This window comes from Lampetra planeri, chromosome 53 (assembly GCF_965212315.1).
Source record: "Lampetra planeri chromosome 53, kcLamPlan1.2.h2, whole genome shotgun sequence".
NCBI lineage: Eukaryota > Metazoa > Chordata > Hyperoartia > Petromyzontiformes > Petromyzontidae > Lampetra > Lampetra planeri.
In genome coordinates this window covers 1965408-1989038 of record NC_136159.1, presented here as the reverse complement: position 1 = coordinate 1989038, position 23631 = coordinate 1965408, and the positions used below count along the sequence as shown (strand labels likewise).

The 23631-nt window shown below is 56.2% G+C and overlaps 1 protein-coding gene across 5 annotated transcripts in view; it reads right to left on the bottom strand.

The window, feature by feature from the left end:
* The window catches only part of LOC144734793 (transcription factor 12-like), a 245601-nt gene that overhangs the window by 91337 nt on the left and 130633 nt on the right, over positions 1 to 23631 (bottom strand). For 4 of the 5 annotated variants that reach the window (XM_078617175.1, XM_078617171.1, XM_078617173.1 and 1 more), the window contains exon 6: positions 15745 to 15845. In XM_078617175.1, coding sequence (XP_078473301.1) covers positions 15745 to 15845 — 101 coding nt within the window. The remainder of the gene's footprint in view (positions 1 to 15744; positions 15846 to 23631) is intronic. The other variant, XM_078617174.1, reaches the window with a different exon arrangement.

Here is a 23631-nt window from a genome sequence, read left to right as displayed (position 1 = left end):
GAACCGCCAATGGGCTTTGCAAGGCCTCTCCGTCAACACGTCAATCGCGCCATCAAATAAGACAGCCCCACGGGCCAACGGCGCGGCTCTCCACACACGACGACTAACGCGGGGACAAAAGACCCCCGTTTAGCCTAAACAGACTGTAGGGGCAAGTGCTGTTAGCGAGCACCTATGAAGGCCGGAACGGTAAACGAGGGGGTGGGTGGCCAGCACCACGCCCGACCACCTTTGTCTCCCCAGTGGCGATGATTACACACCGCACCAGGCACTCATTTAAGGCTGAGTCGACCTAGGGGAGGCCCAGGACCGGTTCAGATAATCGTCACTGGTGTTGGCCGTGAGCGGGAATCGAACCCGGGTCGCCAGGTTCATAGCGCAGCGCGCTAACCGCTACACTACCGCTCCCCAAAGCGGACACACATACGCGCGCGCACGGGCGTGTGTGGACGAACGTTTACACAACGTACTTTCTGCGGGCCTCCCCCGCTCATCGGTCACGACGCGTCGTGCCGAGCGGTGGACACGTTGTTCACCTCAAGCGTCGTGTCCCTCACAACCGCTCCCCCCTCCCCCACCGTATCACCTCTGCAACTTTAGCGTTTCGAGGATTCACACATTCGCCCTTTGCACAATCACCGACGAGCCATCAATGTATTCGGCCGCAGCCGTTAACGAAGCAGTGGGGCCGATCCCCAAACCCCCCAGCCTGAGCACAGAGACCAACGGGCAAGGCAAGGGATGCCCCTCGTCAGCCGCGTGACGGCGAGGCGAGGCGAGCGCCCGTAGCGCCGCGGCCACCAGCTCGGCACCCACGCGGAGGCAAGGCCAGCACCACGGTGGCTGGGAGACGTGAACTACCTCGCCTGGCGTGCAGGAGGTCGTGGGTTCGATTCAGACCCCGACGCCTGCTGCTGTATATCTGGAGTGTTCTGATGCCTCTCTCCCACGTGGAAAATGCATGGTGGAGGGGAAAACCGGAGGACCCGGAGAAAAATCCACGCGACCGCAGAGAGACACGTGCAGAGTACAAATATACACGCGTCAGAGTCGCCATCCACGGCCTCCTGCAAACCAGGCGAGGCAGCCAACATCTCGCGACCATGGCGCCATTAACCATTTTCCCCCCTGGACTGTAACGGCATAAGAGGCGTCCACGAAATGAGCCACGAGCAAGATGAGCGACAACTGTGGCGAGGCCACACCTCACTCTTGCGCTGCCACGCGCTACTCCCGGCACGGGCGGAGTTGGCGATGCGTGAGCGGCCCAGCCATGCGCAGGGCACCGTCACCCTGCGCGCGAGGAATCCCGAGTCCTGCGAGCGTCGACGGCTCTCGCCGAATTGGCCGACGGCGCCCTCGGCAGCCGGAACGCTCAATCTGACATGGGACGGCCGTGGGAATTGGTCAGCCTGGCTATAGACCGCAGGGTCGTCTGGCTACGGTCCAGAATAAGAGTTGTGCGGATGAGGCATAATCTCTACACACACACAATCTCTTAGAAAAGCTAGCAACAGAGATCCCCGGTAAACCCTTAGCAGACTGCAGGAGCAAGTGCTGTTAGCGAGCACCTATGAAGGCTGGTACTGCACACGAGAAGGTGGGTGGCCAGCATCACACCCGGCCGCCTTTGTCTCCCCAGTAGTGATGTTTACACAACGCACCAGGTACTCATTTGAGGCTGAGTCGACCTAGGGGAGGCCCAGGCCCTGTTCAAATAATCATCACCGGTGTTGGCCGTGAGCGGGAATCGAATTCGGGTCGCAGGGTTCGTAGCGCAGCGCTTTAACCGCTACACCACCGCTCTAATAGCTAGTACACACGGTCGCACACAGACGATTGTGTAAGCTAGTAAATAAAAAGATCCCCTGTATAGCATTGCAGACCGTTGGGCCAAGTGCTGTTAGCGAACACCTATTAAGGCCAGCACAGTGCCCAAGGGGGTGTGTTGTGGCCAGCGCCACTCCGGCTGCCTTTGACTCCCCAGTGTTAATATTTGCACACCGCACCAGGTACAGGCTGAGTCGACCTAGGGGACGCAGAGGACCGGTTCAATTGTTCGTCACCGATGTTAGCCATGAGCGGGAATGGAACTCGGACCGCTGGGTTCGTAGCGTGGTACGCTAACCAGGAGACTACCCCTTCCCCACGTGAGAGGGCACGCACAGTCAAACACAGGCAAAAGTGTGCCCTGGCGTGCCCTGGTGTGACCCTTAACCTAGGAAGCTCTCTGCCATCCTCCCAACCATCCCCTTGCCACCGCCTCATCTCCGCCATCCCGTCTCCGCCCGCACCCCGGTGCAGCGGAGACGACGCGCACGGACACTCGTGTGTGTGTGCGTGCGTGCCCAGCGAAATATCTCCGCAAATCCAACAATGACAGGCGCCCTCCCAACTCTCAGCAACCACATCTCAACCCATCCACCCCCACCACCACCATCCCCCCCTTACCCCCCTCAGCAACACCGCACGCACCCACACACGCGCACAAACACCCACGCACGCACCCACCCACGCGTCCACATGCACCCCCCCCCACCCTGGTCCCTCAGCCTCAGTAAACACTGCTTTTGGCTGCTGCCTGCCTGGGATGATTAATAGCCCGTTCAATCACGGGGTTCAAGGTCGTGCCTTGCGTTAGTGGGTGCGCGTGCGTGTGTGTGTGCGCGCGCGTGCACGTGCGTTGAGCCGCGCGTGTGTGCGCTGTCTCCCGAGTACGGCCCGGCTTTGTGGACGAGTCGGTGGGGAAGTTGGGGGGGAGGGGGGCAAGGGGAGGGGGCAAATGAGAGCAAAGCCGGGAAGAGGAGTAAGCAGAGGGCCCAGACTCTAAAACGTACAGAGGAATCCGATGAGCTATAAAGCTCTTTTCCCACAGATGTCCAGTAGGGGTGGATCAGAACGTCACAACAACAACAACAAACAGCACAATAACACGATAGCGGTGCAACGTATAGGAAAAGTGAGCAAATGACGAAAAAATAAATACAACTGGCACTGAACTATTTTATTTTACGAGCATCAAGCGCGAGTGCACAGCGCGGTGCAGCCAGCAGCCTGGGTTCGGACTGCTGATCGTTCACATCGCTAGAGACAGATTTATTTTATTCGCACCCGGCTCTCCTCTTCCACGTGGTCTGGCTCGGTAAACCGAGTAGCCGGTTGGAGTCCGGCCCATATTGAAACTGGGAATCGCAAGTGCGGTGATGGCGATGGTGGCGGTGGTGGCGGCGGTGATGGCAGTGGTAACCGGTGGTGGTGGCGGTGATGGTGGTGGCGTCAGTAGTAGCCGGCAGTGGTGGCGGTGGCGGCAGTGGTAGCCGGCGGCGGTGGTGGTGGTGGTGTGGCTCGCGTACCGTGCACTACGATCCCGGTGACACGGCTTCGATCCTGCGCCATGCACTACAGCAGTCTCGGTTAGAATACAAGTGTAATGACTGTAGAGTCAACAACCTCCGGTGTGAGTGGACTAGTGGCTACGGGAAGTAATGACAGGGGAGTCAGCCTGCAGTGCGAGTGGTGGCAATGGGAATGATCGAGAATAGGAGCGTGGCCAGGTGACGGTAGGGGACGGTGGAGTCTTGCTGGTGGAGCGAGCGGTCTAGAACCAGCGAGAAGGTTCGGGAATGGGGGCGTGGCCTCGGACCGGATATCAGGGAGATGCGCGGGAGACTCGGGGCTGTTGCAGTGGGGGTCTCCGCCTGCTCGAGTGCGAGCACGTGGCTCCTCAATAAAAGAAACCATCTCAAGACAAGTGCGTCGAAGTCGTCTTCACACGAGCATGCTCTAAGCCTCCCCCTCTAGGTCGACTCGTCCTTCAATGAGTATTTGGCGCCGTGTGATTACCAACAAATGAAGGAACGAAGGTTAACACGTAGGTTTCCCTGACCAATGTTATTCATAGTAACGGTGTTTTGGGTGAGATCGCACGAATATAAATGAGTCGATAACCCACCACCACCCGACGCGGCAAGCCAGTAAGGTTCGCCACGTAAACAAAGCGTGCCAATTACTCACTACTTCAGAGTAAACCCACAACATTTACGATTTGAGCGCCGTGACGTTTCGCTGGTGATTAGAACAAGCAGCTTCATCAGGCGATTTGCCAGAATTTATCGTGAAGAGGACACAAGATGCTCGCTGGCCGCGTGTGTGCGGAGAGCGGTGGCACAGCGGTTAACGCGCCAGACTATGAACCCGGCGACCCGAGTTCGATTCCCGCTCACGGCCAACACCAGTCGTCATTATCTGAACCGGTCCTGGGCCTCCCCTAGGTTGACTCATCCTTAAAAATGAGTACCTGGTGCGGTGTGTGAACATCGTCACGGGGGAGACGCAAGTGGCTGGGCATGGTGCTGGCCACCCACCCTGCTCGTGTGCCGTGCCAGCCTTCATAGGTGTTCGATGACAGCACTTGCCCCAACAGTTTGTTAAGGCTACACGGGGGTCTTTATCTTTGTGTGTTTAAGCATGGGTGTGTACAAACGTGCGCGCGCGTCCACGGAGGCAGCTGTGTTTGCGTGGCGATGGCAGTATGCGTGCGTGCACGCGCACGTCACATCTATCAGCGACGCCCGGCACGTAATTACTCAGCGTCGTAAAAATTAAATCTGAGAATTTCGTGTACACGTGTGTATTTCATATTTGAATACAGAACATTTTTTGCTGCAGCTAAAATGCGCTTACAAGCCAGCCCAGTTGCTTAACAAGATCGCAACAGTGCTTTGCGGAAGGCATATGGTCCAATGCTCAGAGCAGCTATTTGATGGCTCCCTCCGGATAGGATGCGCATGCCTCCCTCTCGTCATTATCGATCACACAGACGTGGCCCCTTTGTTTCACTTTATTTCGAGACATTTCCACTGGAAAGAACCCACGAAGATGCTCACATCTGCTTTTACCGCGTAATTAACCTCCCCATTCACAGAGGGCGTCTTGTGGGTTGTTGTTTTTTTTTTAGAATCGGCCAGTTCGGGGGGGGGAGGGAGGGAGGGGCGGCCGTGGTGGTGGTGGTGGTGGGGGGGGGGATCTTTGATCAGAGCGAAGAGTGTGCCACCGAAAGAACTCTCGCTGGATTTTCCCAGCCGGAACAACGGCGATTGACGCTCTTTGAGGACAAGTGATCGACCACCGGAATCGGCAGCGGGCAACCGAAACCTCGCGACTGAATTGACCGTGACGGGTGACACACGCGCACACGTGCGCGTGCGTGCACGCCTCGAAAGTGCGACTCTACCCGCTAAAACAAAGAGCTCCTCTGTTGTGACTTCCAACTGCCGTGGATGACGGCCTCCTCACACCGTGTCCGCCATGGTGGTTGTCTGACCGCACTTCGCCACGCTGGTCGGTGTTGGCTGGTGGACAGGTGGCCCAGGACCGGTTCGGATATCAATCGCCAGCTGACGCCAGCCATAGCCAGGAATCGAATTGAGATTACCGGCTGACGAGGCGCTGTGCAAACCAACGCACAACTGGTTCCTCCCCTTACCCGGGGTATCAATCGGCTGCATGGAAGAAAGGCCTCCACGCAGATTGAAAAACTAATTTCTATAGAACTGCTGTTTGCGTTCAATGTGTTGCCCTTCCCCTGCCACCTCCGATGAGCGCGGTTGGCTACATGCGGTGCGAAAGGAGTTCAGCACACGCACGCACATGCACCTGAGGTTGTGTATCCTGAGCATGGTCGATGTGAGGTTGGCAATTCATGAATGAGGAAAAAACGTTAAAAGTCACAGTAAAGCGTGCAGCAATAGCACGCTCTAGCGGTGTCTGCGCTGATATTAAAAAGTACGGGAATGACAGCATCAAGCCATCACTACACTGCTGTAATAGCAAGGCTGACTACATCATTTTTTTAAATGTCTTCTTTTTACCATATTCTCCAAAATAGACAAAGCACTCCCACCCACCACGTATATTAAAATAAAAGTTGGAGGTGCAACATTCCAGAGAATACAATGTTCCAAAAGACACGTTTCAATAGACTTATTTTACCAGGTAAGGCCCACTGAGCTATACGGCTCTTTTTCAGAAGCGACCAGGCCACAAATGGCAGCTCAACAGAGTGGTTTATCCCATGTAAAGTCTTCGCAGCCAAACATTCTAAACGCGCGTTTCTAAACGTGGACGGACAAACCGGAGGACCCGGAGAAAAATCCAGGCGACCACGGGTAGAACATGCAAATTCCAAATATAGAGGCATCAGGCTCGGGATCGAATCTACGACGTCCTGTACATCAGGCGAGGTCGTCAAGATCTCGCCACCGTGGCGCGTCTGGGTCGGTTGCCCACCCAGGGACAGAAGACTCCGCTGACGTTCAGAATCATCTTACAGAAGTCTCTCCCCAGGTTCGAGCAGCACGTTCATCATTATCACGCGTGGAAGGCGGCTACCCGTAGCACCTCATCCTCCCTATAATAAAACACACACTTTTTCCAAACAACCCCAAAGCTTGAGGTGAGCCATACTTTCCGAAGCAACTGTGTTACAACCCGGAGAATACGGTTACTATAAAATTTACAACGGCAGTTTCACGATTTAAAAGAAACGTGAACCTACTGAATGTTTGACGAAGTTAAGTCCGGCGAGGCGGGGGCAAGATGTTAATTACCTCGCCTGGTATACAGGAGGTCGTGGGCTCGACCCCGATGCCTGTATATTTGGAGTTTGCATAGTCTCTCTTGCTGTGGTCGCGTGGAATTTTTCTACGGATCCTCCGGTTTTTTACCCTCCACATTTCGGCAGTTTGGTGCTGCCAGCAGCAGAGGCAGACAGGAGCAAAGAAAGAAGACGTGTTGGGGGGGGGGCTGGGGGGGTGTCATGGGGGAGAGGTGGCTAGGAGGGAGCGATGGGGGGGGCTGAGGAGGGCTCGTTTTGAAAGGGAAAGTGCACGAGGGGGATGGGAATGGGATACAAGGAGGGGAGGGAGGGCGAGGGGGGGCACAAGCAGGGGAGTGTTCAGCCACTGGAGATTTGGGGAATTGTGGGGGAGGGACAGAGAGAGAGAGAAAGAGAGGGGGAAATGGGACAAGTGGTGGGAGGGGGGCACGGAGGAGGCCATGGGTGCGTGGTGGGGGCGTGGGGGGTGGAGGAGCTCTCTGCAGCGCGGCTTGAAACCCCGCGCGGTACAAAGCGCTCTTTGTTAGCACCATCCAGAGACGAGCTCAGAGAACTCTATTGCATCTGCCCCTCGTGCCCCCCCACCCCTCTATCCCCCCCCCACACAGCCCCCACCCACCCAACCCACCCACTTAAACACAGAGGGCCCTGGCAAGATTACATTATCTACAAGTCTGCCTCTGCCAAAGAGCACCATGGCTTGTGCTGCTGCTGCTGCTAATAAAAACACCACTACGGCCCGAAATTCTTGCATTTAAAAAAAAAATCCACAGTTTTTTTGAAATCCCTTCCCAAAATTGATTTCTCATTACAGTACATCGAAGTTGAGTGCAATCCTCAAGAGAGCGCGAGAGAGAGAGAGGAGCGAGAGAGAACCCCGCTTGCCAATGTTGAAGAACAAATGTCAAACGATCAAAAACCGTCCGCGGTTAAAACTTGAAAACAGCGAAATTACCGCCGTTCCTCCAGCGCAACAGGAGCTCTCGAAGGGAATTGCGATTCACGCGCAAAATAATAAACTACTTCTACCGAGTACATTTTGTATTCAAAACAACGAAGGTGATATTCCCACTTTTAATGTAAGTGTGGTTGAACTCATCTTATCAACAAAGACGTGGGGGGGGAGTGAGGGTGTGAAGGGATACGGACGGTAGAGCGCGCAGAGAAGAGGAGTTCCGTATGGACCGCGAAAAACCTCGCCTGGGTCATCGTTCACGCTGCTGCTGCTGCTGCAGCCACCGTTGTTTGATAGATGTCAGCGGTAAAACGATCTGTTCACCCTTTCCCATTCCGATGATGTACACAAGAAAGACGTCCGAAGGGGAATAAAAGGTAACGTATAAAATCACTTCATCGGTACGTCTTCAAGTCGGCAAAGACGTACCGAGGCTCGCACAAGGCCACGCGAGAAGGACGTGTGGCACAGTTTGACACCGGCTATCGTTGCGTGCGGTCGTGTCGCTACGGTTCTCTGCGGTGAGTAAAATGTCTTTTTAAAAAAACAACGGCGCTAAGCCTCCCCAAATAACACTATCGCTGGAACCGCTCGCGCGTTCCGAGATTCAGCGATGAACGGGAACCGCACCCTGCGACTTGCAGATGTGGGTCGGCTCGGGAGGGTTTCACTGCTACGAGGTTCTGGACTCATCCTTAGCGGAGGACCCAGGCCACATTGGTAATCCCACAGCGGACAGAGCTGGCTGGCCACTCGCAGCCGATGTGGGGGGGGGAGGGTTGTGGGTTGGTGCCCCGTCGTGGAGCATTCTGGGCAAATAGAATAAACAAGACCCAATTCCCCGCGGCAAATTCGGGTGAAATAATACCGCACGCGACGTCATTCCAGTTGGCTGGCCCATTGTTGGTATCACATCCCGGACCATGAATTTGAACTTCGCCCACAAGCGGCACAACAACAACTCTCTTCTCTGTACTCGTCCCACGGGCTGCGCCTTCTAAAAGAAGTATTGTATCACAACGCACAATGGGTTCCCCATGGATCTAAATAAAGAATATTATTGAATTGAAACAAATATACACTTCCCCCTCTCCGCCCCCCATTCTTTTTCAACGCTAACAAAGTTAATTCTGAACGTTTAAATCAAGTTGAACTTTTAACGAGCGTTCTGCTGGAGGCCGAAGCCCAGCGTAGGCTTCATCTTTAAACAGCAAAAACAGAACGCGCAGACGTTGCCACCACCACCACCACCACCCTACTCCCACCACCACCACCCACCACCACCAGCACTCTACTCCCACCACCACCACCACCCTACTCCCACCACCACCACCACCCTACTCCCACCACCACCCTACTCGCACCACCACCACCACCACCCTACTCCCACCACCACCACCCTACTCCCACCACCACCACCCTACTCCCACCACCACCACCCTACTCCCACCACCACCACCCTACTCCCACCACCACCCTACTCCCACCACCACCACCACCACCCTACTCCCACCACCACCACCACCACCCTACTCCCACCACCACCACCACCACCCTACTCCCACCACCACCACCACCCTACTCCCACCACCACCACCACCACCCTACTCCCACCACCACCACCACCACCCTACTCCCACCACCACCACCCTACTCCCATCACCACCACCACCCTACTCCCACCACCACCACCACCACCACCCTACTCCCACCACCACCACCACCACCCTACTCCCACCACCACCACCCTACTCCCACCACCACCACCCTACTCCCACCACCACCACCCTACTCCCACCACCACCACCCTACTCCCACCACCACCACCACCCTACTCCCACCACCACCACCACCACCCTACTCCCACCACCACCACCCTACTCCCACCACCACCATCCTACTCCCACCACCACCACCATCCTACAACCACCACCATCACCACCCTACTCCCACCACCACCACCACCACCCTACTCCCACCACCACCACCCTACTCCCTCCACCACCACCCTACTCCCTCCACCACCACCCTACTCCCACCACCACCACCCTACTCCCTCCACCACCACCCTACTCCCACCACCACCCTACTCCCACCACCACCAACACCACCCTACTCCCACCACCACCACCCTACTCCCACCACCACCACCCTACTCCCACCACCACCACCCTACTCCCACCACCACCACCCTACTCCCACCACCACCACCCTACTCCCACCACCACCACCACCCTACTCCCACCACCACCACCCTACTCCCACCACCACCACCACCACCCTACTCCCACCACCACCACCACCCTACTCCCACCACCACCACCCTAACTCCCACCACCACCCTAACTCCCACCACCACCACCCTACTCCCACCACCACCACCCTACTCCCACCACCACCACCCTACTCCCACCACCACCACCACCCTACTCCCACCACCACCACCACCACCCTACTCCCACCAACACCACCCTACTTCCACCACCACCACCACCCTACTCCCACCACCACCACCACCCTACTCCCACCACCACCACCACCCTACTCCCACCACCACCACCACCCTACTCCCACCACCACCACCACCCTACTCCCACCACCACCACCACCCTACTCCCACCACCACCACCACCCTACTCCCACCACCACCACCACCCTACTCCCACCACCACCACCACCCTACTCCCACCACCACCACCACCCTACTCCCACCACCACCACCCTAACTCCCACCACCCTATTCCCACCACCACCACCCTACTCCCACCACCACCACCCCACTCCCACCACCACCACCCTACTCCCACCACCACCACCCCACTCCCACCACCACCACCACCCCACTCCCACCACCACCACCACCCCACTCCCACCACCACCACCCTACTCCCACCACCACCACCCTACTCCCACCACCACCACCACCCTACCACCACCACCACCACCCTACTCCCACCACCACCACCCTACTCCCACCACCACCACCACCCTACTCCCACCACCACCCTACTCCCACCACCACCACTCTACTCCCACCACCACCACCCTACTCCCACCACCACCACCCCACTCCCACCACCACCACCACCCCACTCCCACCACCACCACCACCCCACTCCCACCACCACCACCCTACTCCCACCACCACCACCCTACTCCCACCACCACCACCACCCTACCACCACCACCACCACCCTACTCCCACCACCACCACCCTACTCCCACCACCACCACCACCCTACTCCCACCACCACCACCCTACTCCCACCACCACCACCACCCTACTCCCACCACCACCCTACTCCCACCACCACCACTCTACTCCCACCACCACCACCCTACTCCCACCACCACCACCCGACCCGACCGCATCACGCCCCCCCACCCCCACGGGGCACGGACATTGCCAGCATTCTAGACAACCACACTCTCTCGCTCGTAAATCCACATTTTAAAAAGTGCAGGCACAGTGGCCGGGGGAGTGAGCAGGGGAGGAGAGGGGGGTGATGGTGGAGCTTGGGGGGGGGGAGGTCTCGAGCAGGAACACGAAGCAGACGAGGTGAACTGTTGGGAGAGGATCTGCGGCCCTTCGGAGAATGTTTGTTTCGTTTTTATTACAACTCAACCCCTCCCGTCCCGAAACCCCAGTTTACAAAGCGACGATCACAGAGACGGAGGTGGGGAACAAAAAAATCCCCCGAGGGGGGGGGGGAGGCTCAGTGCCCCACCCAGGTGGGGGACCGCTCCGCACCTCGGAGGCGAACGTCAAAACTTTGGCAGGGGTCCTCTCGACCAACGATCGCCGCGAAAACGGCTCCCCGCGGGGGGACATTATTCCCGCGGGGGGACATTATTCCCGCCGCGTTGGTTCCGAAAGATACATCTCGGAATAATAAACTACGTGACCATGGCCAGAGCTCATGCCGCGGTGACGATTCGTGGCCTGTGCGTGAGTGTACCTCACCGAGCTGGTCAGTTGCGGGTTCGTGCAGTCCTGTTCCGATATCGCTTTCCACTGAGATTAGCGGTGCGCGAGAATCGAACCCATGTGGCCAGGTTAATAGCGCAGTGGGATAACCACAGCAAATAAACTAAACGATTACACTTTTTATTTTACCAGGTAAGGCCCGTTGAGCTATTTAGCTCTTTTTCAGAAGCGACCTGGCCACAAATGATAGCTCAAAGAAGTGGCTTATGGTGTAGACATGTAGAGCGTCCAAATACTCTAAATGCATGATTCTAAATGTGGAGGGAAAAACCGGAGGACCCGGAGAAAAATCCACGCAGCCACGGGGAGAGAGAGAGACGCAAAATCCAAATATACAACAGGCGTCAGGGTCGGGATCGAACCCACGACCTCCTGCATACCAGGCCACGTAGTTAACATCTCGCCACTGCGGTAATCTCCACCCCAAGAGCTTCTCTATCCTGTACCTAAACCCTTCTGGAACAATCACTTTCTCGAAGTATCTCGAGCCAAGGTGGGGGTCACAACTGCCATAGCTGTACCCAGAGTTCTCTCTAGTTTCTACCCGCTCCATACTGTAATTGCTGCACAAGAAACACAACGATGCATCAAACTCAACCTGGGACTTAATTTGGTCACACTCGGCTGTGCCGGCATAGTCGGCACGGCCGAGTGTGACCAAAGCTGTGCAGCTTACGGGAAAGTGACATATTTGCGCAGGGCAGACCCTTGCAAGACAACAGACCGAGGCCTCTAAAGGCACCGATTGGTTGATCCACCACAAGAAGTCTCTCCCCCCGTTGTGGGGGGGGGGAAGGGCTAGATTAATCATAAATACTCACACTTTAGCCATCCAGTAATGGAAACCAAAAAAACCCGGGATTGGAAAAGTGCTCCAGGCTGACGAACGAGGGTGAAGGCACACACACGCGTCGAAGCGTGACTTGCGAGAACTGTAAAGGAAAAACATTTAAACATTGGCCAAAGCGATTATCAAAGCGGGTAGAGGAAGTCAGGCCGGGTGAATCGGTGGCAGGGCGGGCGAGCAAGCGGCTCGCACTCACGAGGTTGCGAGTTCAAATCCTGCCTGGGGGTCGACTCAAACAATCATCATCTCCGGAGGGGGGACCAATAAAATGAGTACCACTCTTGCGGGGAGGAAGTCAACAGCGGTTGCCCTATCGCTACTCACCCCCTGCCATAGGAATGTGGAATTTCCCCAACCGTGGCTCCGGGCTGTAAACGGGAAATGAGCAAACCCAATTGCCTTAAAATGGCTCTCTCGGACCCAGTGGAAAAGCTGCGGCCACAGTTCTGTGGTGGCCCCACTTCTGCCCAGGGAGCCGCCACCCTCCGGCCCGTCGGCAACCGCGGAGAGGAGCACGTTGCGCCGCAGTACGGTACAACCAAAGACGGCGAGGAGGCTCGCGAGCGTCGCCCGCGCGAGCAGCCCACGACGCAACACAGAAGGGCGGCCGCCGGGAGCCCCGAGCCTAACGGCAACCCCCGCCGCAACGCATTCCACGTTCTGCGAGGCGCCGTGGACAACGGTGGCGCGCGCGTGTGCTTTCGTGTGCGCGCGTGCGTGTGTGTGTGCGCGTGTGTGCGTGTGCGTGTGTGCGTGTGTGCGTGTGTGTGCGTGCGTGTGCGTGCGTGTGCGTGTTCGTGCGTGCGTCAGCGAGCCCTGGGCTTGGCACGCGAAACGAAAGGGAGCTGGGCGGGCTGGCGAGCCGTATCGCTTACGCATTGTGGTGCAGGCGGCCCCGCGGCTCTCTGCGCTTGATCACCCGAGGCCCCCACCCCCCACTGACCCCAGGCTCCCACCCCCCCCACGCACACAGTGCATTTAGCGCGCGATATTGCAGCGCGTTCTCGCGCAGACCACGAATGACGTCGTAATTGTGGGTGCTTTGTACGGCCACTGCAAAGAGCGGATACTGTAACGTGCCCTTGCAAAATATGCAATGTTCCATGTGTCTCAAAGGTTCAAGGATGTTCATCTCCTGGTTAAATAAAGGATACTAGTACTGTTTTGACCCCGCAACGAGTACGTCCCAAGTGAATCACGGTTTTAAATGTCGCAGCGCTGCCCGCCTTTATCACATCTCTTGTAGAACTTCCCGTGTTTGGCACCAGTGGCAACCCTCCCCCAGCCAGGACATCGTCCAAGTTTCCAGACAAGACCTTTTCAGATCGTCTAGAGTGAAGTTTATTCTGTAAATAAAATGCCCCAGATATGTTCAGATTGCATTTCAAGCTGACCGTACTTCACCACGCTGGTCAGTGCAGGGTGATAAAAGTGTGTGACCCAGGACTGGGTTCGCTGTACAGTGCGCTAAGTACAGCGCCACCACTCCACCCCATATTGTTCAATATCGCACAGGACACTAAACATGAGTCAAACTAGCCAAATAGGGAAAAATAAACGTACGACCAAATTAAGTGACCAAACAAATACCAGTGCTAAAAAAAAACAACGATGGACTTTTCAAGAATCAGAATATTAATTTATGCCGGAGGAATCCGATGAGCTATGAAGCTCTTTTCCACAGCTGTCCCGTTGCACAACGGCCGGGCGGCGAGTCACGGTGGCAACATGTGTGTGGTGGGGGTACAACGTGGGTGTTTCTATCCCCTCTGAAGACATCTGACCAGTGTGGAAGAGAAGGGCAAAACTATCCTAGATTTTAAGTTTTCGTGACTGCAAGGATCCATACTCTTTGGTTCTTTCGGTAAAGTCACGTAGGTGAAAAGAAAAAATAAGAATAAATAATAAATAAATAATTGCTTTCTATTTTCTATTCTTCTTTTTCTTTTCACCTACGTGACCTTTACCGAAAGAACCAAAGAGTAAGGGCAAGACTAACCCTCTAAATGGTCCCTCTACAGTGGAAGTCCTTCGGTCAACAGTGGCGTGGCAATCAATTTCCTTTAACGTGTACAGCCTTTTGTCAATCTACTGCTGGATGACGGCCTTCTCACGGTTCGCTGACCACACTTCACCGCGTTGGTGAGTGCGAGTTGGTCAAGGTGGGGGTAGAGGGTCAACGGCCAGCAATGGCGTCAGCGAGCAATTGCAGCGCTGCAACTTGGCGTGTCTTTACCTTTTACAAAAACGATACTTTGTGATTAGATACGCAAAGCATAAACAGGAGATATAATCTGCGACAGATGCTAACAAGAGAAGACACACAACTGTAATGTCCGCGTAGTTTACGCATTTTGTAGACAAAACCTTACGGCCGGCCTTCGCCCGCCACCGCAGCTGCTTGCGCGTGGACACACGCCCGCACGCAGCACGCCCGTAAGTAGAACTTCTTTCGCACCGTACGTAGCCAACGGTGCCAATCTCCGCCCTGTGCCCTGGCAACAGCGTGAGGATCAGCATGGGTCCCCTCCCTGACACCGCCCTCGCGGGTGATCAAATTTCCCAGCGAATAATTTGACTCCTGGCTTTGACCCAGAAGAACCTCCGAGTCCCACTGGGAGCAGCCCCTTTCTCCACCCCCAACTCATCAACGATGTCAACCAACGACATTCCAAAATGGCCCTCTCCTTCCGCGCAGCTACGTGCAGCTCTTTAACGAGAGGGGGGTGGGGTGGGGTGTGGGGGGGAAACCCGCTACCTTTTATTGAAAACGACAACAACATCGCAGCGAAGCGTCGGACACGCTGGCGTGGGTGGCGCAAGTCCGCAATTCGGCGATGCGAGAGGAAACCGAGGCTCGGGGAACACTTGCTGGGGATTCGTCTGGCACACAGTGCGGTGGTGCGGCCGGCACATGTCTGGTCACCGGCATCTCCCCCGCGCCGATATTCACACGTTGCCACCGGGCGGGTCGACCCAGGTCCCATCATCTCTGATGACATCATCTCTGATGACATCATCATCTCTGATGACATCACATTTTCTGATGACATCATCTCTGATGACATCATCTAACACTCAAAGTGTGGACGGTCGGCAAGCACATCTCAAAAGTCACGGGGTTCACAGCGCATCACACCCCTCCATTACCGTCACCAGAATGAGTATTCAGACTGGAGGAATCCGATGAGCTGTGAAGCTCTTTTTCACACATGTCCAGTAGGGTGGGGGCTAGCAACATGTCGGGCCGTCTTTGTCTCTCCCGGTGCTGCCGTTAACACGCGCACACGCGCACGTGCACACGTGCATGGCGGGAGGGGGGGGTACGAGCGACTCACCGGGTGGCACTGGATGCTGCTGGGCTCCCGGCTGTAGGGGGAGAACGTCGATCCCCGCTCCTCCGACGCCGCCGCCGCCGCTGCCGCCGCTGCTTTCCCTGCTGGCGGAGAGGATCAGAGCAGAGCGCAGACGTTAGGCCACGGAGAGAAGTCGCAGGGACGGTACTCAATAAGCCCGAGGCCTTATATCGACAGCCTGCATATATATATGAGCAAAGCGGGTAAAAGCCTTGTAAAGTTACGCCACAGTAGTTTGATGTCGGAAAAACACAAATGAGTGCGCGTGCACACGCTTGCCACAAACAAACCGCAACGCCTCGCTGTTCTCGTCAAGGAGCAGAAACCACCACGCGAACTCCGCTCTTCCGCGCATCGTCTTTTGGCTAACCATCAAACAAAGGCGGTCACCGCATCGCGCACTTTCAGATGCGCTTCTACGGCCGTCTGGAACGCTCTTCCTTACAACATTAGAAGGCCACTGGAGCAATGCACTTTTAAATCATCTAGATTGAAAACACATTTCTTGAGAACTGCTTTTTGTGCTTAGTTTGTTGTCCTTCCCCCATAACTCCGATGAGCATACATACGCGTGCATGCAGGACGGCAAATATCTCAGTTTGATGGAAAATTTCCCAATGGTTCCGTCTGCACGCAGGCTAAACTAAAGCGTGGGAACGCGCCTCTGAAGATCCTGTTTCTAGGACAATTCGCCTCCTTTCCAGCGCTGTCTCCTCCAAGTAAACACAGAATAAAAGTTTTTCATCGTGGGTAGCTGCTCCATTTGAACTCAGGATCTCCGTGGTGCCGGCTTGGTGGTCAGACCCGGTGTTTATCGTCCCTCCGAGCCGCCTGGCCAACACCACGCCACGGTCCACATTCGACAGAGGACGGCTGCAACGTTGGCCTATGCTGTCCAGGTCTGCTCAGCACGACAATGCGAGCGGCTCAGCGGCCGTGTGCCTGGACACATGGCAACAGGGCTGCCCAGAGGGAAGGGCAGCACTAGGGAGCAATGTAGAGCTCCAGGCCTCACAGGAAAGAGGGCCCCGCCATGGGCAAGTGGATCGTGAACAAGGGCCACCCGCGCCCGCCCCCCCGGAAACCTCTGGGCAGCCCTGCATGATAACTGTGGTGAGATGTTAACTACCTCGCCTGGTATACAGGAGGTCGTGGGTTCCATCCCGACCCTGACACCTGTGTCTCTCTCTCCCCGAGGTCGCAAGGATTTTTCTCCGGCTCCTCCGGTTTTTCCCTCCACATTTAGAATCAACGTGCATTCCGAGTATATGGCTGCTACTATAAATTTCAACGTGATGAGAAGCCACTTCGTCGAGCTATCGTTTGTGACGGCCGGGCCGCTTCTAGAAAGAGAGCTACGTAACTCAGTGGGGCCTTACCTGGAAAAATAAAACATTGTTTTAGTTCAAGTTTATTAACACTGCCTCGGTGTTTGTGTGTGTGCATGGCAGCCAAGGCATAATGCACAGGCTGACCTCATGGGAACCAAGTTGCCGATGGGCTGCCACGACTAAAAGTTACGCAATGCGGGTTTTTTTTTTCAGGGTCAACCGAGTCGAAAAAATTAAGGCAAGGCAAATGTCGACGTGGATCCCCTCGGCGTTTTATACACGCAGAGGGAGGGGTGGTGCAAGGGTTGTGAGCGCGCCGGGCCAGGCACTACTCGTGCTGTGTGCGTACGTAAGCATGTACATTGAACTTCTTTCGCGCCGTACGTAGCTAACCGTGCTAATCGGAGGTCCGGGGGGGGGGGGAGGGCAACAACACGAAACACCAAAAGCAGTTCGAAAAAAATGAGTTCTCAATCGAAAAGGGCAGAGGTCTGGTGGCTTCTTAATATCGGAAGGAAGAGCGTTCCAGACGGCCACACATGCTCTGCATGTCTCACAACAGGACATCTGTGTATGCAAATGGTATAAGAACTTTGTGTTACAAACCTGGGGCAAATGCTGTTCGCGAGCACCTATGAAGGCCAGCATAGCACAAGAGGGGGTGGGTGGGCAGCACCTCGCCTAACCACCTTTGTCTCCCTAGTGGCAATCTTTACACAGCACTCCAGATACTCATTTGAGGCTGAATCGGCCTAGAGGAGGCCTAGGATCGGGCCAGATAATCGTAACTGGTGTTGGCCGTGGCCAGGAATGAAATTCAAGTCACAGGGTGCATAGCGCAGCGCGCTAACCTCTGTGGCACCGGTACACACACACATATATGTACACACACCATGTTCTGTACATACATACACATATATAGAACACATTCCTGCGGAGGGAGCTGGTAGGAACGTCCACGGCGGCATGGTGTATTCCACAAATATGGCCGACTGTGAGGGCGGGCACAAGCCGGCGTGAGTAGGTTAAACGTTGAGTTTTATAAGGGCACCACGGGGTGACCAGCCCCTCCCCAACCAGCCCCTCCCCACCCTCCCCACCCAGCCCCTCCCCACCCTCCCCACCCAGCCCCTCCCCACCCAGCCCCTCCCCACCCTCCCCTCCCCACCCTCCCCACCATCCCCTCCCCACCCAGCCCCTCCCTGCACGACGGACACAATAATCCCCTGTGGGCTGGTGTAACCAGGAGGTTCCTACCAGCATAATATACACACACACACCTTCAAATAATAAATAAACTGCGCACAAGCGACACAAGGACGAGGTCAATGACTCCCAGCAGCTGGCCAGTGAGGCGGTGGCCTGTCAGAATGCAGTACAGCAAGTACGGTACATGTCAGACCTGCTCGTGCGATCACCGAGTGCTTCCCACTCGTACGTGTGTGGCTTTTCCCCAGGCTCTCTGCGCAACAACACCCGAATAGCCTCACATCACCAGCAGGACTCTCCTGAAAATTATATTCAAATCTCCCAGACACTTCGCAGAGCACAAAGATGTATACCGCATTTCGCGAATGACGGTAACCAGGGCAGCCTCGACATCTGCTGGAGAAGGAAGGAGGGCGGCCCAAACGACACGAGCGCGGCTTCGGCGAACACTCCGCTGTGGGGGAGCTGCCGTGGGTTTAGTGGACAGCGGCGCTGGACACTCGCGATCCAGAGGGTCCGCCGGCTCCATTCCCATGTCCCGGCGCGACGGTCGAAACGATGGCATGGGTTCACTGCAGTGAGAGTCGGTCGGCAGGTCCGCGGGTGGTGGTGGGGGGGGGGGTTCAAGCGCAGGCGTTCCTGTCTCTTGCAAGACGTCTGCGGACTGAGCGCGGAAGAGTCGGCACGAATGCCCTCGAGAGGGGGCAGAGGTACGGCGGGCCCCCGACGTTGATATCTCGCGCAGCCGGTGCGAGAGATATCGCGCAGCCGGTGCGAGAGATATCAATGACATGGGCCGCACCTTTCGCCTCCTGTCTCTTCTGCCGCTGCACTCGCCCCTCTGGCCCGACGTGCAAAAGGGGGTCGTCGCGCGGCTCCAGTTAATTGGCGGGCGCCGCCGCCGCGGGCGGAGACGGGCGACAGGCCCCGCTGTCGAGATGAGCAAACCGCGTGCGTGCGTGCGCTGCCGGGGCCGTCCGTCTAGACTCCAAATTACCGGCTGGCTGCGAGGAATGCGAGACGCACTGCCGCCGTCACTCTGGGCCAGACGCACGGCACGCGCCGGCGAGGCGCACACGCGCTGCCCATCCTCCACGCCCGTGGGGCCCGTGGAACGGTTGGACGATGCGGAACGAGTCGGGCCAGTGCAAAACGGGCAGCGCACGCTTTGCCTGCAGCCTAAATTTGCTGCCTGCTGCTGCTGCTGATGCCGGAGGTTGCAGAGATGTAGCAGCGGGGCGGTAGCTACGGCCGGACTATAGCCGCAATGCCACAACTGCAGGAGACCTTTAGATTCACGAGCTGACAAAACGCCACACAGCCCCGGGGCAAATTTAGCCTGGTCCTCCGAGAGTTAGCCTTAATTACAAAGTGCTTGCTTACATCAAATGCACGACTAATGCATGCCGAGGCTCTGCCCAGATGGGCTCCGTGCATCTAGAGTGGGGCATCTGCACTGTCCGGTGATAAAGATCAGCGTGCGCGATAATCACTATTAATGACATCACCTCCTCTGCACCTTGTTTGTTAACTATGGCCAGACCTTGCAACCGCGGTATGAATTAGTCCGAGCTACCAAATACAGAGAGAGCTATTTGAATCGTGGAATCAGGCGGGCACGCTGCATTCATTATCTAAACTTGTACTTCGGTACTGAGCGTCTCCTTTTGAACAGCGTCAGCGGCATCTTGTCTTGAGACGTTCGGCCAACTCCCGGTTGTGTGCTTCCGTGCGTGAAGACGAACAACTGATGGGTGACAAACCTACTTGCTTCACTACCCCATTGCTCAGCAGAAGAGGATCTCTCACGGCTCTGCCGTTCTGCGATGCGACAAGCCCACGGTAGAGTGCAGAGAGCTTCCCAGCTTCCGGCGATTTACCGAGCATCAAGGCGCAGCGTGCGGAGAGCGGTGCCCTTATTTTGCATGTCAATAGAAAGCGAGCGGACGAACGAACGTGCACGCTGTACAGTTGCGCTCAGTCACTCAGCGAAACGTCTGCAAGCGGCGCAGGTCCCCCTACTGGCAGCTGTCCCTGCGTGTCACGCGGCGACCCAACAGCTGGCTCGGCGACGCTGGATGGGTGGTGGTTATGAATGCTCCGTGAGTAATTTGTGGTTAATTTTTCCGATTTGTGCCAAAAATTTGAACCGAGGCTGACATTGTAAGTTTTGTTTAGTTATGGGGGGGCGGGAGAGGAGAGGGGGGGGACCAGTAGGACACCCATGCAGAACCGGTGGAGAACACAAACTCCACACGGCAAAGTCGGGAAATGAACCCGGGAGCTTCTTGCTGTGCCACCCTGCTGCTTCCCTTGAAAAGGTGGAGAATCGTGGGTGGGGGGTAGGGGGGATGGGTGGGGGGTTTGAGGGGGGGGCGTGGTCATGAAGACAGCAGTTGAGAGGTGCTGGCCTCGTCGACAATGATGATGATGATGATTTAACCCAAATTCTGCTAACGATGACAGAGGGGCCGGAAGGACGGGCGAACGGCGGAGCGCGTGTTCTCCACTCACGCGAGAGAGCGGTAAGGCAGAGCAGGCATCTGTGCGGACGGAGACGTGAGCGATTGCTGCCCCCCCCCTATAAAGGCTGGGGATCAGGCAAGCCCATTGTCCCCCCTCCCACCATTCGTCACTTTTTTTTTTACAGAATTCTTATTCGAGAATGCGAATGCTTGGCAGCGCCCAAAAATAGAAACGACTGATAAAAATGCATTACCATCCACTAAATTAGCCAGAGAGGAGCGCATTTGCATATCAATGAATATGCTAAAACGCTCTCCTTGGGAAGAAAAATACATGAAAGGGGACGCAAACGGCTGGAGATAAATCTGCGCTGGAAACGGCATTAATATGCGACGACGATGTACAACACGGCAGACAGGGCGACGGGGCGAGCGGCGGGAGGACGGGCGATGACGGCGACCGCGCCCGTTTCGCGAGCGGGCCGAAATCAACGCCGCCACCGCCGGAGCAGGGGGACAGCATCGCAGAGATCCCAGCTGTGGAGTTTACCGGCACGTTTCCCGTCGAGCCGAGGCAAGCGTGGCCACATAAGGCTTGCCGTGAAACGTGTGGATAGGGGTTTGTCCTACAACGGCGGGGGGGGGCAGGGGAGAGGCGGTAATCTCTGACTGCCGAGGTGGGATCTGAGGGCGAGGAGACACGCGCGTTGTTTTGTGTCGCGCGCGACACAAAACAACGTCACGGCTAACAGACGGGGAGATAACGGGAGGCGAGGGGCAGCGAAGGAGACAAAGATGCAAGAGGAGAAAAGATAGCACGAGATTAACGGGTGCACGGGAGACCGTATCAAAGGGGGCTACGTCGGGAGAGAAGTGATCTCCAGAAGGGGCAGAGACTGAGCCGAACCAGTGCAGCACGAATCCAATCCACTTGAGCACCACTCTGTTGGGAGACGCTAACAGTGGTTGTCCCTATGAGGAAACCGGCCACCTCCATAGCAACGTGGAATTTCCACTGGTGGCTTAGATCTGCCAATGTAGAAATGGCCACCGGCCTTGCGGGAGTTTGACCACTCTGTCCGTCACTCCGCCACTTTTTATTGCTGGAACGGCGGCCAGTTTAACTTAGAAGCTCCGGACATTTTGCAACTCACGCGCGGCAGATTTGGAGAACATGCAAACTCCAAATATACAGCAGCAGGCGTCAGACTCGGAATCGAACCCACGACCACCTGCATACCAGGCGAGGTAGTTAACATCTCGCCACCGCGGCACCCCAGAGAGATACACAGAGACCCATGGAGAATTAAAGAGATGCATTAAAGACAAGCCACAGTGCGACGTGGCCACCCAACCCACACAATGGACACGGATAGTAAACCGTTGTAGCCTGGCGTTCCTTCAACGGAGGAGGAGCAGCAAGCCCTCTCGTGGCTAGCAGACCTCGACATCGGCACTCGGCTCCTCAACGTATATGATGCCGTAGGCAAGAACAGAATAGACCCCGTTACACTTCGGTCAGTCGCATTTCCAAGTTCACGGTAAGGATTTGCGAAGCGGCAAACGGCGCTGTGCGTACGGTAGGGCGCACAGCACACCGCTCGTGCGCTCCACACGTGCGCGGGCACACACAAAGCGCACCCTTATGCCCACCTGCAACGGGCGTCTGAGCGCCGCATTAAATAGCCACGGAGAGCCGGCAAAATGAGTCACCCTCGGTTTTCCAGACGCCCGTTGCGGGCAGGTTGACAGATTGAATGTAAATTGCATGGGAAGCCATCAATCATTCAATTAAGTGCATTGGACTCGCCTGATGGGGCCCTGACGCTATAAACCCCACACGGCAAGCCAACGCAGCCAGCGACGCGGACGCACGCACGCTCGCACGCTCACACGCACGCACGCACGCTCGCTCGTGGCGCTCGTGCCGCCTCAAGTGACATCACCCACACCAACGCTACTTCAGCGGGTTTACCCTCACCAGGTCCCGAAGCAGGATCCGGCCAAACTGCGGCTTTATTCACAATTAAGCGACGCGTGCTTCAATTCTTATCTTAAACTCCGGCAAATTTTGACCATGCCGCCGGCACGCAACGGCCGACTCTTCTTCGACCGAGGTTTTTGTTCAATGTATTTATTTTTTTCTTTTCAGCACGGGATGTTTAAACGTCCACTTGCGAATCAGACATACGTGCTAATAACCGGGGGTGGGGAACCTCCGGCTGGATTTCGAACCGCGAACTTCGGCAACGAGCAGCGTCGGTGGCGCCGTGCCTCCGGGCCCATTTGGGCAACAAAGCCAAATCATGGGGAACAGTCCACAGCACAAGACACCGATCGGTGAAATTTGCACGTCCGGTGCACACATCAGACTCGATTAGCCACGCGTAGATGATCGTAAAGCGGCGTCTGTTATTATTCAACAGTTTAGCTGGGGCACAGCAACGATGCGAATGCATATCGGCGTTATTGGTGATCATCAGGACAGCTGAGGCGTATCGCCCTGTAGGGGCGACTGTGCTTTGGGCTGCAACCGAGAGTGCTCCTCCAAAACATACTGAGGCCTCCGTAAAAGAAATAAATGGTGCAGAAAGGCAGTGTTTAACAAGCGCTGTGTTTACACAAAAGACAAAGATCCCCCATATAACCTTAACAGACTTTTGGGGCAAGTGCTGTTCGTGAGCACCTACGAGGGGGTGGGTGGCCAGCACCATGCCGAGTCAACCTAGTGGAGGCCCAGGACCAGTTCCGATATTTGCTACTATTATTGGCTGTGAACGGGAATCGAACTTCGGACACCGGGTTCATGGTGCAGTATGCTACAACCATTGCGCCAGCCACCGCTCCACAAGGCAGTGTTGGAC